Source organism: Anolis sagrei, chromosome 6 (assembly GCF_037176765.1).
Source record: "Anolis sagrei isolate rAnoSag1 chromosome 6, rAnoSag1.mat, whole genome shotgun sequence".
Lineage (NCBI taxonomy): Eukaryota > Metazoa > Chordata > Lepidosauria > Squamata > Dactyloidae > Anolis > Anolis sagrei.
Genome location: NC_090026.1, coordinates 52,605,724 through 52,623,242, shown reverse-complemented (window position 1 = coordinate 52,623,242; position 17,519 = coordinate 52,605,724). Strand labels below are relative to the sequence as shown.

Sequence of the window (17,519 nt, the reverse complement as noted above, 5' to 3'; positions counted from 1 at the left end):
AAATCTTGACATTTGGGAGTTGTAGTTGCTAGGATGTATAGTTCACCTACAATCAAAGAATATTCTGAACCTCACCAATGACAGAATTGGGCCAAACCCCCACACAGAACCCCCATAAAACGGTACAGTGAGGCATACATTTTTTTGTGTGTCAGGAGAGACTTAAGAAACTGCAAGTCGCTTCTGGTGTGAGAGAATTGGCCATCTGCAAGGATGTTGCCCAGGGGACGCCCGGATGATTTGATGTTTTTATTATCCTTGTGGGAGGCTTCTCTCATGTTCCCGCTTGGGGAGCTGGAGCTGACAGAGGGAGCTCATCCACCTCTCCCCGAATTCGAATCTGTGACCTGTCGGTCTTCAGTCCTGCCAGCAAAGGGGTTTAACCCACTGAGCCACCGGGGACTCCCAGGCATACATTGGAACTCCATTTCAATTCCAGCTCTCGTACCCCCGTTACAAGAAAAGGCAATCCAATTCTCCAGACCTTTCCCAGATCCCACTCCCAAAGCAAAGCCTCCCAAAGCAAACTGAGCCTTGCCGCAAATAGAATCCGAGGCGGTAGCACAGAGCGAGGAGACACCGCTGATTGGACAACGCGCGGTGACTGCTGGAAATCACGCACCAATCAGAAAAGTGGGGAGGAGACGGTTTGAAAGTAGACCCGAGGGAGAGCGGCTGCGACTTCCTACATCCGGGTTCCTGCGTCGCCTCTCTGGCCTCTCGCGCGTAGTGGGCGGGGCCTGCTCCGCTCCGCTCCCGCAGTCATGGCGGCGGCACCTGCTGCTGCGCCTGCCTTTGCTGCGGGGCGGGAGAGGGCAGAGGGGGGAGGGGGCGCCCCTTCCCCCGCGGGGCCGACACCCCCCCGCGGCCAAAGAGCAGGTGAGTGAGTGAGTGAGGAGGGGGAAAAGGAAGGAGCCCGGCCAGGCAGAAGGAGAGCCCTCCGCTGCTGAGGGCCCAGGGCGGAAGTGACGCGGAGGGGCAACAGTGAGGAGTGACTCCTGCTCAGGTAGAGCGCCTGCTCCTCCAGCACTAGGCCGCACACACCTAGGTCCAGGCGAGGATGATAAAGAAGGGGCAAGCATGTGTTCCTCCAGGTGTTTTGGACTTCAACTCCTACAATTCCTAATAACTTGTTAGGAATTGTAGGAGTTGAAGTCCAAAACACCTGGAGGGCCGCAGTTTGCCCATGACTTGGTCAGACCCACTTTGAATCTAGGGCAGTGGTTCTCAACCTGTGGGTCCCCAGATGTTTTGGCCTTCAACTCCCAGAGATCCTAACAACTAGTAAACTGGCTGAGATTTCTGGGAGTTGTAGGCCAAAACATCTAGGGATTCACAGGTTGAGAACCACTTGTCTAGGGGGTGCATCCCATAAACAGAATCCTGAAATACTCCCAAATTTGCTGATCTGTGTGGGTCAGTGAGGGACATTTTTGCTTTTTGGTGGTTCAGCACACACCAACGTCGATTATTGTTATAATATTTATACCCACTTTATCTCCCCAAACTCAAAACAGCTTGACATAAAAGTATTTGCATACAATTTAAAATAAATATGCACCTATTCAAACACAATCAGCACTAAAAAAAAGTGTGCTTCGTTTACACCCTTGTTGAAAACGTTCGATCTTTGTATTTGTATACAATCTAAAATACACAAATATGCACCTATTCAAACACAATCAGCACTAAAAAAAGTGTGCTTCATTTACACCCTTGTTGAAAATGTTCTATCATTGTATTTGTATACAATTTAAAATACACAAATATCCACCTATTCAAACAAACACAATCAGAACTAAAAAAGTGTGCTTCATTTACACCCTTGCTGAAAATGTTCTGTCTTTGTATTTGTATACAATTTAAAATACACAAATATGCACCTATTCAAACGTAAACACAGTCAGCACTAAAAAGTGTCCTTCATTTACACCCTTGTTGAAAATATTCTATCTTTGTATACAATTTAAAATGCACAAATATGCACCTATTCAAACACAATCAGCACTAAAAAAAAGTGTGCTTCATTTACACCCTTGTTGAAAATGTTCTATCTTTGTATTTGTATACAGTTTAAAATACACAAATATGCACCTATTCAAACGCAAACACAATCAGCACTAAAAAAAAGTGTGCTTCATTTACACCCTTGTTGAAAATGTTCTATCTTTGTATTTGTATACAATTTAAAATACACAAATATGCACCTATTCAAACGCAAACACAGTCAGCACTAAAAAAAAAGTGTGCTTCATTTGCACCCTTGTTGAAAATGTTCTATCCTTCAGGGTGTGTGTCATCATCAGCAATCACTTGTGTTTGAGTAGGATGACTTTCCAAGTGTAAGGTCTTGGCAGTGGGTTCGTAGCTAACAGTGGAAGCCAATAATAATCTATATAAATAAAATGTAATGTTCGTTCATGGAATTTACATAACTCAAAAACCACTGGACAAATTGACACCAAATCTGGACACAGTACACCAAGGGTCCTCAAACTAAGGCCCGGGTGCCGGATACGGTCCTCCAAGGTCAATTACCCGGCCCTCACTCAGGGTCAACCTAAATCTGAAACAACTTGAAAGCACACAGCAACAACATCAATCCTATCTCATCAGCCAAAAGCAGGCCGACACTTCCCATTGAAATAATAATGTTTATATTTGTTAAAGTTGTTCTTCATTTTAATTATTGTATTGCATTTAAGTGTTTTTTTTGCACTACAAATAAGATATGTGGAGTGTCCATAGGAATTCATTCATGGGTGTTTGCTTTTTTTCAAATTATAATCCGGCCCTCCAACAGTTTGAAGGACTGTGACCAGGCCCTCTGTTTAAAACGTTTGAGGACCCCTGATCTATATAAATAAAAATGTAATGTTCGTTTGTGGATTTACATAACTCAAAAACCACTGGACAAATTGACACCAAATTTGGACACAATACACCTATCAGGCCAACGAGTGACCATCACTCATAAACACACTGAAAAACACATCAGAAGGAACTTAAAAAGCCAAAAAGTTTTTAAAAATACATTACAACACATGCACAAAAACACATATACACAAAAACACACAAATATACACACACAACACACATATACACAGACTAGGCTACAGCAACGCATGGTAGGGGACGGCTAATATAATAATAAGACTATTTGTAACCCACCCTATCTCCCCAAGGGGACTCGGGGAAGTTTCCAGTAAAAGTGGCAAACATTCAGTGTCATAATAAAACATATAAACAAGAAATCAACACAATAAATAAAACAATATAAACTTAGAATGACTAACAACAATAACCAAAAAGTAAAAACTTAAATATGTTACATTATGCACATTTACCAACGTAATAAAAAAACTGAGTAGCTAAAATGCATTACAAATATGCTAAGAATTGTGATCCAACAAAATGTGGAGCAGTTCTAGATTTCTTCCCGTGGTCAAAAGTAGCGAAGGTTCGATGGATTCCTGTGGGCCAGTTCTAGTTAGAATTAACATTGAATTTAGCCCTGTAGGAGCTCTAACATCACAGGGGAGAAGGGGAGTCTGTTTGTTTTTTTCCTTTCAAGTTCAAGTTATTCTCAATTTTGTGTCCCACATTTCTGGCAAACACTCAAAATCGCATACACCTTAAAGTATAATAAAGTACAACGAAGTCGTGAGTTTGAAATCAAGAAAACATTTATTTGTGGTAGGAACTGCATTGAGTTAGTTTGTGTGAAGGGATTAACAAACCTCACTACACTTCCTCGGTGTGTCCAATGGGTGTTGAGATTCACAGACAATGCTCATTGGACACTGCTGGGAAAATGTACCCAGAACTATGTAGTAAAAATGTCAAGGACTTTCAGCCTATGAGGAATTGGGTGAGAAATCCAGTAACAGTGAGTGAAATTGTCAATGCACACACAAAAGCAAACCCCTTCAACAAGCAAGAAACAGAAAAACATCCTAAAATCCACCCCTGTGAGGTGGAGGAAGGTATTTCATTGTATAAAGTAACTTGATAATGCTTTAACTATGGAGTGGACAACTTGTGTGGTTTCCTAGTGAAGTTAAGTGTTGATTCCAAGCAGCCCTGGCTAGCATATCCAAAAGGAAAAGTAGTGAGATTTACAGCTGAGCAGAATGTGGGAGAGCCACTAATCTGACTAAAAACACATCCCTACATTATTTTCCAGCTCTGTTATTGAAGTGCCTTTAAACTAAAAATGCCACAGATTGAACCTGAATCTCTTGCAGGCAAAGTATACACTTTGCCTGTGCATGTACCCTCTCCATTTTGATGACTGATCTCCACCTTTTGAATTTCATTTAGTCTTAAAATGAAATTAGTCTTGATCTCAAAAGATGCATATCTGATAGAAAGTTCCTTTGTACAAATTGTAGCAGGTGCAAATTTGAGTTATGTAGTTTAGTGTATGGTTTAAACTTGCAAGGGAGAAGTTGCAATGATAAATTCAAACTCCTATTCATTCGAACTCACTGTGTATAAATTGTTCACAGTCCAACAGAACTCAGAAGAATGCCTATCTAGAGGTTTATTTAACATTTCTTTTGCGTGCAATGTATATTATTTAACATGAAAATGCAGAAGCAAGGAAAAATAACTCTGTCACCAGAATAAAAAGTTCATTCTTATTCCCCAGCTATCTTTTCCGTAGCTTGGGTTGAATTCAGTATTGCTAGGCACAAGATGATAAAGGCTGACATTTTAGACACATTGCCTGGGAGAAGGTCCATTGAAATAATGGGACTTTGGAATAGACAGACAAGTTCTTTTTTCCAAATGAATATAATTCTCTTTTTGAAGGTAGCTAACTGCATGGATGGGGACTGGACAAGTTTAGGTATGCAAGAGGCCACTTTAAATCTATGTTCACACAGTCACCACCCCACAAACTGGATTTGAAATTCACTCCTATTTTTTTGTAATTTTTACATGCAACTGCAGGTTGTTTGTTTGGCAAACAGGGCAAATGTATATTAACAGCCTAGGGTTTTGGTTGTGCGTGTGTGTGTGTCAGAAGTGACTTGAGAAACTGCAAGTCACTTCTGGTGTGAGAGAATTAGCAGGGACGTTGTCCAGGTGACACCTGGATGTTTTACCATCGTGTTGGAGGCTTCTCTCCTGTCCCCATATGGGAAACTGGAACTGACAGACAGGAGCTCATCCCGTCTCACAGGTTCGAACCGCCACCCTTTTGGTCAGCTGTTCAGCTGGCACAAAGGTTTAACTGTGCCTCCTTAACAATCTATGTACATTGTTCCTTATTTCTGGGTATGCTATCACAAATTATTATAATATTTATATCCCACTTTTTTCTCAGTCTGGGACTCAAGATGGTTTATAAAAGGTAAAATCAGTGATTCTCAACCTGTGGGTCCCCAGATGTTTTGGCCTTCAACTCCCAGAAATCCTAACAGCTGGTAAACTGGCTGGGGTTTCTGGGAATTGTAGACCAAAGCACCTGGGGACCCACAGGTCGGGAACCACTGCAATACAACCAGTGAGATAATAAGTCTCTATGGCAGTGGTTCTCAACCTGTGGGTCCCCAGGTGCTTTGGCCTACAATTCCCAGAAATCCCAGCCAGTTTACCAGCTGTTAGGATTTCTGGGAGTTGAAGGCCAAAACATCTGGGGACCCACAGGTTGAGAATCACTGATTTAGAGACATGGAGCCTCACCATCCTCCCCCCACCTCAGGATGACTAAACAAATACTTGGATTAAAGACATTGGACCAAATAATGCTATTCAGGGAGGTTATCCCAGTATGGTAAGAGCTGGAGGTTACATCCAAAAAGTAACTAAGAGTGGCACAACATCACTTCCATTCTTTCCAAATGGCAGCCTTTGTGGGTTAAGCACACTTAATTTAGCTATAGGGTATAAGATTTGAACTGGGGACCGATTAATTCACTATGTCAACTAGTAAACTACACAAGGCTTTCTGTTCTATTATTTTAATGGTTGTGTGCACCAGTCTGTTCAAGGGGATAACTTTGTGGAGATATTTAGGCTCCATAACCTCAAGAGAAAAGTGGCATTTAGGCAGACTATCTCCTTAATCGTTAATAGTAATAGGGACACATGGCAATAAAATATGAAGGTGACAGAAAACGGAATGTTCACTTAACCAAGCTGACCAAATTCAGTTTTCAACTTAAGTACACTTTCTTTCACCAGGTAGAATTGGGCATGCTTATATAACTGTAATGTCATTTGGATTTTATTCTTTAAAATAATAAATCTATTGCTTAAATCATCAGAAGTAAGAACTGTAACTACCCTTTAGAATATATTTGATTATATATTCCATCAGCGCTAGCCAGCATAACAAATGGTAAGAGACGGTTGCTCTTGCAACTTCAGAGCTGCATTAATCCTACCCTTATCCTAAACCTGACAAGAGTAGATCAGCTCAACTCTTAAAGGTCTATGGGAGCCTTCTATTCTTCAGATGGGTTGGTTTACAAGTCTCAGAATCTCTGAACTGGCTATACTGATTGGAAGTTGTTCAACACATCTATCAGCATGGGGCGTAAATGTTCTGGTTGCAGATCTGCTGTTCTTTAGGAAACAATCTGTACTATATGGCTCCTTGTGCTCATTTTGTGGGTTTTAATTTCATGTCACTCAGACAGTTTGTTCCCTAACTTACTGCATATGTGAAAATTCATAGTGATTTCTCTGCAGCGTATTTAGGAAAACAGTTATTTATAAAATAATTCAAATTAAAATAAACTTTTAAAAGCTAAGAAACCCTATTTTCCTTTCAGTATGAGCAACCAGATTAAAAATTGTAATCGATTTAAATCCTTGATTTCTGGAAGGCTTTAAATCATATATCATAGGCATTGCAAAGATCCAAGTAATTTCCAAAGATCTAAGAATCAAAGTTTACATTACAGTCTAGATTCACTATATTCAAGTTAATATCTATTAAGAAGCAAATAATCAATTTGTAAATAATAAATTAAAATTGCTTGTATCGTAAGGCACATGTGTCCAACTAATGGCCTGCAGGCTGAATCTAGTTCTCTATGTCATTTTGTTGCTCTCTAGATACTTGCCTGCAACTCCCATGTTCCTCGTCATTAGGCATCATGACTAGAGCTGATGGGAGTTGCAGTACAGTAACACCTGGAAGGCTACAGCTCTTTCTGTGTAGTCAGGATAATGGGATTTGAATTTAAATACAAGGCTTATAGATATGATGCCATACTTTAAAATGTCCTTTAACTTTTCCCCAACCTCAGAGCCATAACTGCTATTGTGCTGCAATCCCCATTATCCCCAGTCCACCTGGCAGATAATCATAAGTGATGGGAATTGTTGTTCAGTAACATCTGAGGACCCAAACTGTGTAATAACTAAATACTACTATATTAAAAAAAAGTTATAGTTGGCCCCCTGTATCCATGGATTCTCTGTTCATGGATTCAGTGGCCATTTGAAGGCAACCATAAGGCTGATGTGGCCCAACATGAAAATGAATTTAACACCCCTATAATAATAACTTTATTCTTATATCCCAACACCATCTCCCCGAAGGGACTCAGGGCAGCTTAAATGGGGACCAAGCCCAGCATAACCATGGATTACAAAGTAACATACTTAAAAGATATAACAGTAAAAATAATTAAAACAATAAAAACATCTTTAAAACCTCAACCGACATCATAACCAGTAGCCGGGAAAAATGGGCATCTTCAGGATTGATCAGGCAGGGCAAGGCTTGTGGAACGCACAGCTGTAGGGCTGGGCCAGAAGTAAAGTGCTGGGAAATCAAAACCATAACTAGGGTTGGGCAGTCATAATTAGGCGCTAAACCATTATTCAAGGCACATATCATGAATAAGATACAGACAAAATAAATGTCTACCCTGTTTTCCACTAAAATTTATTTTTCTTAGACCTCAGTTTGTAGACTTCATGCCTCGCTAGTCCAAGGACAAGCAACTGAAGAAGTCTAGGAGGCTGCATTATCCCCCCTTGGAAAGTTATACCTCCTGGGAAAAATTGCTTTAAACACATCTAGGGATAGTCCAAATACCATAAAGGCACCAGATCTTGTCTGAGCTTGATGCCTTAGCAGTTTCAGCCCTGGTTAAGATTTGGATGGGATACTTCCCATTAATGCAAGGTGCTGCAAGCTGTGGTTTTGAGGATGGAACTGGGGGGACATGGTTGAAATACCCTGATATCCCGCATAAACCCTAGGATGCATTTGAAGGCTTTCTGGAGCAAAATCACAAAAACAAAAACGAGACTACAAAATCAGGCATTGTGATTAGTGCATTTACAAAAACAAAAAAGTGTTTTTCTCTATACCATTATCCTTGTTTCATATGTAAATATATTCTCTTATCTTTGGAGGTAACTTCTCTTTTACTGTTAGCTATAAAATTATCTGCTTTGAAATGGATTATATGAGTTTACACTGCCATATAATCCAGTTCAAAGCCAATAATCCTGGATTCAGAAACTGGATTATGTGGCAGTGTCAACAAGGCCTTAGTTAAGATACAAAAGTGAAGACAAATTGGGCAGAACTTCTGTATGAAAAAACTGGCTTCAGTCTAGTTCCTGCATTGGAAATAAATTCCTACATTTTAAGTGGATTTTTTTTCCTAGTGTGATGAAGTGGAGCTACCCAGTCCTTTAATTTAAAAACTATGTTTTTAGGCCCCGTTTTATGACCAAAGTTGATAGATTTTGTGCTTAAAGAAAAGTATAGTTCAGGTAGTCCTGTTTTCTGGGCACCCCAGGATCAGTAGTGCATTCTTATACTCAGCAGCTCGAGCAGCGTTCACCAAGGTTACAACATAGACTGTCTTTAAAACTTACTCATTCTGTTATTAAATCTAATGAGATGCTAACAAGTGGCTCAGGCAGGGTTTCAAGTCTGTTTGCATAATTACTACACATTCTGAAAATGAGCAAACCACTCCAAGGCAGGTCAGTCAGTCAGAGGAAAGTTTGGAAATAATCAGAAGCCGCTTGGAGGCACACAACAGTTGCAACATGGAACTAGCAGAGATTTTTTGACACAAGACATGGGAGAACAGTTTTCGGATGCTGAGTTTTTTTTTCTTTTTATATGTATTTTTTACATCACAATCAAATGTGAACAAAAAAACCCACACATGTTTCAACTGTTATATAGAGCCATTGACAGGCTTAATTTAATTTCATGATAAGGGAAAGTAAATCACATAGAGCAGAGCTGTGTATTTCTCTTTTTCTAACTTTAGATCGAAGCCATTCCACTCAATGTCATGGAATCATTGATATTGCAGTTTTACAAAGTCTTTAGTCTTTTCTGCCAAAGAGTTGCTTCTACACGTTTCTCAAATCTATTGTAAGGATGAGCAAACTGATCCTTCAGGTGTGGTTTTCCTGTATATATAGGCTCTTTTTATATATCAAAGGACTGCCTTATATCCACTGTAACGGCCCCCTTTTTTATACATTTCAGTCCTATAGTAGAACATTCTGTGTTGTATATTACTAATATATCTCTAAGCAGATATGTTCAATAATTTTAAAGGGCTATATTACATAATTAAAATGTGCCACATGATTGCACAAAATCTTGTCGAAAATGCAGGACTGTCACATGGTTCCCATATGGCAGTGTTTCTCAACCTGGGGATCAGGACCCCTGGGGGGGGGGTCGTGAGGGAGTGTCAGAGGGGTCGCCAAAGACCACCAGAAAACAGTATTTTCCGTTGGTCATAAGGGTTCTGTGCTGGAAGTTTGGCCCAATTCTATAATTGGTAGCGATCAGAATGCTCTTTGATTGTAGGTGAACTATAAATCCAACAACAACCCCCAAATGCCAAGATTTGTTTCTCCAAACTCGACCAGCGTTCACATTTGGGCATATTGAGTATCCGTGCCAAGTTTGGTCCAGATTCGTCATTGCTTGAGTCTACAGTGCTCTCTGGATGTAGTTGAACTAACTACAACTCCCAAACTCAAGGTCAATGTCCACCAAACCCTTCCAGTATTTTCTGTTGTTCATGGGAATTCAGTTCCATCCTTGGTGGAGTTCAGAATTCTCATTGATTGCAGGTTAAGTACTGTTTAAATCCCAGCAACTCCAATTCCCAAATGACAAAACCAGCCCTCCCCCAATCCTACCAGTATTCAAATTAGGGCATAGGGGGTATTTTTGCCAATTTTGGTCCAGTGAATGAAAATACATCCTGCGTATCAGATATTTACATTATGATTCATAACTAGCAAAATTACAGTTATGAAGTAGCAACAAAAATAATTTTATGGTTGGCGGTCACCACAACATGAGGGACGGTATTAAGGGGTCATGATATTAGGAAGGTTGAGAACCACTGCCATATGGGGACGTGTTGAACTCTTTCTAAATGCTTCATAGTCCCAAGGAACATCCACCCTAGCTATTTCTGGTAGGGAGGAGGGTTTCCCTCCTGTCCTATATGGTGGTTCTGGGAGAGGTAAAATTGGACTCACTGTCACAGGGACAGGGTTACTCCCTTTCTTTTAATGCATTTTAAAGATTCATGTGAGTGCAGTTGGCACGTGTTAATTGCGTCCCAAGGGAATGGGGTAGTGACAGGAACATCCTTACAACATCTTATTTAATCAGTCATTCTGAGTTACGTGCTGTCACGTCTTATATAAAGCTGTAAGTGGTAATGGAAGTGAGAATGAAGGAGTGAACCTGTCCCATTTTGAAGTTTTATTCCAGCCGTGTTATATATCTGAATTGAGCAGTCTTCAGTTCAGGATTCGTACTTTATTGTACATATCAAAAGAATAGGTTTTGATTGAGTACTAGATCATTTGCTGTGTTTTAAGGTTTTACATTTCACAGTGAAATAAAATTTTTATGTATGAATCTGCTAAATTGTTGGTTCATCTGGCCCAGGATTGTTTACTCTGAACAAGAGGTTCCAAACCTGCTATCTAAGATCAGTTCATTGGAAAAGAAAGAAACAGAACCTGGGACCTTATTCATGCAAAGTCTCTTACTAAAGTATAGCCACCACCCCCACCATCCTTTCCTTGATCAGAAAAACTAGTAATTTTTCTGTTTGGAAAAGTGGCATCACTATCGCAAGCAAGTTTCCATCTCTCTCAATATGCTCAAAGAATCAAGACTTCTTTGTTGTTGTTAATTCGTTCAGTCGTCTCCGACGCTTCGTGACCTCATGGACCAGCCCACGCCAGAGCTCCCTGTCGGCCGTCACCACCCCCAGCTCCTTCAAGGTCAGTCCAGTCACTTCAAGGATGCCATCCATCCATCTTGCCCTTGGTCGACCCCTCTTCCTGTTACCTTCCACTGTCCCCAGCATAATTGTCTTCTCTAGGCTTTGCTGTCTCCTCATGATGTGGCCAAAGTACTTCAACTTTGTCTCTAGTATCCTTCCCTCCAATGAGCAGTCGGGCTTTATTTCCTGGAGGATGGACTGGTTGGATCTTCTCACGGTCCAAGGCACTCTCAGAACTTTCCTCCCAACACCACAGTTCAAAAGCATCTATCTTCCTTCGCTTAGCCTTCCCTAAGGTCCAGCTCTCACATCCATAGGTTACTACAGGGAATACCATGACTTTGACTATGCAGATCTTTGTTGCCAGTGTGATGTCTCTACTCTTTACTATTTTATCGAGATTGGACATTGCTCTCCTCCCAAGAAGTAAGCATCTTCTGATTTCCTGGCCACAGTCTGCATCTGCAGTCTTCTTATGTACATTATATACCATAATACATTATACATACATTATGTACATTATAAGACTTCTTAGGTGCATTATATAGTATAGAAATTTATTTATTTTATTTATTTACAGCTTTTATATTCCGCCCTTCTCACCCCGCAGGGGACTCAGGGCGGATTACAGTGTATACATATATGGCAAACATTCAATGCCAATTTTTGACATACAAACATATACAGAGGCTATTTAACTTTTTCTGGCCACCAGGGGAGCTGTTGCTTTCATCGTCCATCTGCGACACTGATGAAGCACTTCCGCATTTCCCGCATGCTTCCCCGCTGGAATGCTTTGCTGGAGTCTTCTTTATGGTCTCATAAATCAGTTAATTTAGCCTCCCCACACTTTAAGGTGGTACCTAATTTTCCCACTTGACAGATGCAACTGTCTTTCGGGTTGCAAAGGTCGACAACAGGCTACACACAATTGGTTGGAAACCCACTCCAACCTGGGCTGGCTTCGAATTCATGACCTTTTGGTCAGAGTGATCTTAATGCAGCTGACACTCAGCCAGCTGCGCCACAATCCCGGTGAAATAAACCAAAGGTGCAAAAGCTTATACAAGTTAGCTAATTCCCAAATATTTTCACATTTTTCAAAATATATGTAAGGCAGTATGTTTAAAAAGTGCAGCATTGGAGACAAGTGATCTACCTATCCAGTGACATTTTGCCAAGGTTTTGGACTGAATGAAAAGTTATCTAATACCTTGCATATTGAGAACATTTCTGGGTTAATCCATGGCAAATCTTTGCCCAGTTTACGTACCTCAAGTTTAAATCTGTGCAGTGTAAGCACAGATGTACACTTTTGTGAAGAAAAAGTGTACACATATGTTTTGAGAAATGATTCAGATTGATAACACAAACATCTTGATCACAGCTGACTAATATGTATATATAGAAGCGTGTCAGAGACTGACCCTCTTGTCCACAGACTCAATATCCAAAATTTCACCTCCCCACAGTCCGAAAAAATATTACCTCCTGGAAGTGTTTATAGGCATCCCTCAGTTCTCCAGCTCAAACATAGTCAAAATATAGGTTTTCTTTTGTCTATGGTTTTATGAGGGATCTGGAAACGCATCCTTTGTAGATATGGGGGTTGTACAGTATACGTTCATGTTAAGTCAGTTTTACACAACAGCATACCCATGCTATTACTTTAGGAGCAAAAAAACAAATGGCTTTGTAGTTGTGCCATGTTGTTTGCATACATCAATCTCTCCAGATTCCCATTGTACACATAAAAGGTTTAGTTTTGGCAGCAGTTCTTAACAGTGCCATTGCAGAGTTTGCTCACGTTGCATTTGCGTGATGGCAGCTATTCACACAAATAGTGCCCAAGCACAAGTGCTGTCTGGCCAGAAGTTTAATACTATATGCATTCCAGAGGCATGAACTGGTCCTCTGTATCCCTTTTTCCAAAGCACAGCTGATTAAGTAGAGCTTACCCTATTTACCAATTAAAGAAATTATAGTTAATTGTATGGTTATGCAAAATCTGCACAAACTTGCATATGAATAAATGCAATACGCTTAAAGATAATCCCATTTCATTTCTAAATTATGCGTACACTTTTCTGCAGGCATCCTCTTATAAAAGGCGTTTCCTGTTGTGTTGAGGGTGAGGTGGAAGAGAAGTTGTGCTTCTTTAATGCATTCTTGGAAAATATGCTGCCTAATTAGAATCAGCTTTTTATCTGATCAAAAATTCTAATTAACTGATTAAATGAAGTGAATGTTCCTATCTTGCGGATCAGCTGTTGTCTTGCCAATTGCATCAATAGGTCATCAGTATGTGCTCTGCAGTTCCCCAGTGTATTTGGTAATATACACATAACAGAAGAAATGAGGCTTAGGTATTCAATCCTATACACTAGGCCTGTTTGATCAAGAAAAAATTTGTTTCTAAAATCGATTTGTAATTGGGGTGTTTTTTTGTTTCGTTATTTAAAATATTTACAAAACTTTCCAAAAAAAATGTTTTGTTATTTACGAAATTTCGTAAATATTTACAAAACATTTTTTAAACTCCATTTGCCTAGTTTCCAACAGACCTCTGAGGATGCCTGCCATAGATGTGGGCAAAATGTCAGGAGAGAATGCTTCTGGGACATGGCCAGACAGCCCGGAAAACTCACAACAACACCGTCCTTGCTCTCTTTGTTCTGGGAAATCATTGCAACAACGAATCTGATTTTTGACTCAATTCTGCGAATGAGAAGACCACAGCATGCCTCCTCCTCCTCCTCGCGCGCGCGCTCACCCTTACAACCGGCCTCCGCGCGCCATCCAATCGGCTCCGGCTCCTGCGCCCTCCTCCTCCTCCTCCCAGCTGTGTTGCAGGAAGTGTCAGGAGGAGGAGGAGGAGGAGGAGGAGGAGGAGGGCGCAGGAGCCGGAGCCGATTGGATGGCGCGCGGAGGCCGGTTGTAAGGGTGAGCGCGCGCGCGCCATCCAATCGGCTCCGGCTCCTGCCACGGTGCACTGCTGGGGTGCTTGGGAGCGCCGGATTGGCTCCCAAGCACCAGCAGCACTCAGCCACCTCCATCCCATTAACGACACGAGCTGAAGCTCGTAAAATATATGGGGCTGCTGTTTCGATATTTTTAAACCCTTCCGGGTTTGAAAATGTGTTTTGAAATCGCGTCGGATATGGTAAAAATAACGATTTAATTACGAAATAACGAATTAACGAACGAAACCGCACAGGCCTACTATACACATCTAAGCAAGAGAGGAAACTTAAATATTTAGGATGAGAAATGTGTGGTATCGGTTGAGCTATGTTTCATTTCTAACTTGTTGTCTGTCTCTTTAAACTTTTGTAGTTTTATACAGCATCCTTCAATATATAATGTCAGAATGGTTTTGAAGATAAAAAATAGAAACTAATATCAACAATAGATAAAATAATAAACAGTAGAGGAACTATATATTCCTGATGAGGAAAGGGTTTCTGCTTAGTTCTTTAAAGTCAAAAGCTGTCAAGCCTCTCTGGAGATGGACATTAAGAAATGGAATAATAATAATAATAATAATAATAATAATAATAATAATAATCTTTATTATACCCCGCCTCCATCTCCCCAAGAGGACTTGGGCGGCTAACATGAGGCCAAGCCCAACAATTACAAGAAAGCAGAGAGAAATCAAACATACAAGTATACATCAAATAAAAATATAATTAAAATATAACAAAAGAGAAATAATACAAGATAAACACAGGATATAACATGAAATAACAAAAAGTGAACAGAGTGGGCAGGGCCAATTGCAAAGGATAAAAATTTTAAAACCCTAGATGAGTTGAATAGGGTAGTTTATCTGGTGGGAGTTTCAGATGGGACAAACAATGGGGTTTAATTTCACTAAAGGGTGAGATAAAGTGCATCAATAGGCATTTTGTGCTCAATTTGGTCAAGGTATGGGAATCTGTCGTTCATCCCTCAAAGGAATACCCTCAATGAAGTCATTTTCCCAGTTGCCACACACCTACCTCATGTTAGATGAAGTAGAGACCCAGGGAAATACCTCTGGAGGTGCTCTGAATGTATGGGCTGGTTGCAGTGCAAGCAGATCATTCTTCAAGCAAACAGCTCTTAATGTTATATAGAGCTTTAAATATAAACACCAGCACTTTGCGAATTGACATGGAAAAGAACCCGCCACCAACGAGTTCTCTTTAAACAAAAGTGAGATATGTTGCCAAGAATCAATCACAATCTCATAGCTATATTTTGAACCATAGCATAAGGTTATTAGCATTCATCTAAAGGACCTCAATTTGCATTGCCTTAGCATAAGACTATTTGGAAAACAATTTCCAGACTTACTTCTGTCAAAGAGAAGTTGGAATTAGGTCATCAGCCTCAAGTGGTAAAAGATGTTCCATACCACCAATGTCTTCTCAGTGTTCATTGACAAAGCTGTATCTACAAGCATCCCCAAACTATGACTTTTAGCCTATCCTTCTCAAAACTAATGAACTCCAGAAGTTTTCAGCTACATTGCTCATCAGCCAAGGTAACATGGCCAGTGATGTAGAAATGACGGGCGTTGTTTGCCAGAACTATGTCCATTTAGGAAAGCTGTTTTCAGTTTTATCCTGCTTTAGTCTCAAACAGACTGATCAAAAACTGAACAGACAAAGTTAACCACTAACCAGACTCTCCTATGTCCTTTCTACTATCTCAGCTGAACCATTTTAGAATGTGGGTGCTAATAAATAAATAAATAAAGCTTGGGGGTCCTCCTGGACTCAACGCTGTCGCTTAATGCTCAGGTGTCAGCGGTGGCCGGGAGGGCCTTTGCACAACTCAAACTTGTGCGCCAGCTGCAACCATACCTCATGAAGTCTGACTTGGCCAGGGTGGTCCACGCCTTGGTAACATCCAAACTGGACTATTGCAATGCACTCTACGTGGAGCTGCCCTTGAAGACAGCCCAGAAGTTTCAACTGGTACAACGAGTGGCAGCCAGACTCCTTACTGGAGCAAACTATAGGGAGCATACAACACCCCTATTAAAACAGCTTCATTGGCTGCCGATTAGTTGCCGAGCCAAATTCAAGGTGCAGGTCATGACCTATAAAGCCCTAAATGGTTCGGGCCCCGCTTATCTCCGCGATCACCTCTCCTTCTATGAACCGGCACAAACTCTTAAGATCTTCTGGGGAGGCCCTCCTCTCAGTCCCACTACCACCTCAAGCACGGTTGGTGGGAACAAGAGAGAGGGCCTTCTCGGTGGTGGCCCCCTGCCTCTGGAATGCCCTTCCAAGGGAAATAAGACAGGTCCCATCCCTCCCCTCCTTTCGTAAGAGCTTGAAGACCTGGTGGTTTCAACAAGCCTTTGAAAATGACCAGTTCTAACAGTCTTACACATTGTCAAATGCGGCCTTATTCTTCCTACCAATTACCCAGATTCTTTCCTCTAATCGGCCCCGCAATAAACAGCCACAGACCCATACCTAATATTATTGTTGCATGCCATAGCATTGCACTTAATTCCCGGGCCCCCTTGAATTTTTGGGCTTCCTCAAATCTTGGCCCGGCCTTATAAATTTTTTAATTGCCTTGAACAGGCAGGATTACTTTTAATATATGTGTGTTATAGCAACAATATTTATGCTTATATTGTTTTGTTAATCTTATGGTTATGTTGTTTTTTATTTTGGATGTTTTGTGATGTTACCTGGGAACTGCTCTGAGTCCCCTCGGGGAGATGGAGCGGTATATAAATAAAGTTTTATTATTTATTTATTTATATACCGCTTTATCTCCCCGAGGGGATTAAGGGTGGTTTCCAACATAGGTAAAACATTGCACTTACATAGACACATACCGAATATTCAGATGCTTCTGGGCAGCATCAAAATGTGGTTTTAAAAGTAGGACAAAAAATCCCAGGACCTGACAGCAAGTCCACACACAGACCTGTCAGTCTTGGGAAATGCTTCCTCGCCATCCTCACATCTTTCTTAGAAGCGGATTTTATGAATCCACAAAATGGGAGACAGCCAGCAGAAGTTTTTTTTAATTCACTTCAAGATGCGCTGGACTTCATATGCATTCATGCAGAGATCCTAATGTACACACAAGCAGATTTCTTATTCTCTCTCTTTACCCAATTCTAAATTCAAGCTCCGTTTAATAATATAAATGTTAGAACAAAGGAATTATTCTAATTGCTTTCCAACTGTTCTTAAATTGAGTCACCTGTGTGTTGGTGGCTCCAGTTTTTGGCAG

General features: G+C 40.7%; 1 protein-coding gene across 3 annotated transcripts in view; it reads left to right on the top strand.

Annotated features, from left to right (window-relative positions):
- The first annotated feature begins 716 nt into the window (after window positions 1–716).
- The window catches only part of LOC132778416 (zinc finger matrin-type protein 1), a 35,242-nt gene continuing 18,439 nt past the window's right edge, over window positions 717–17,519 (top strand). For 2 of the 3 annotated variants that reach the window (XM_060781336.2, XM_060781335.2), the window contains exon 1: window positions 717–879. In XM_060781336.2, coding sequence (XP_060637319.2) covers window positions 765–879 — 115 coding nt within the window. In that variant the 5' untranslated portion in view covers window positions 717–764. The remainder of the gene's footprint in view (window positions 880–17,519) is intronic. The other variant, XM_067470118.1, reaches the window with a different exon arrangement.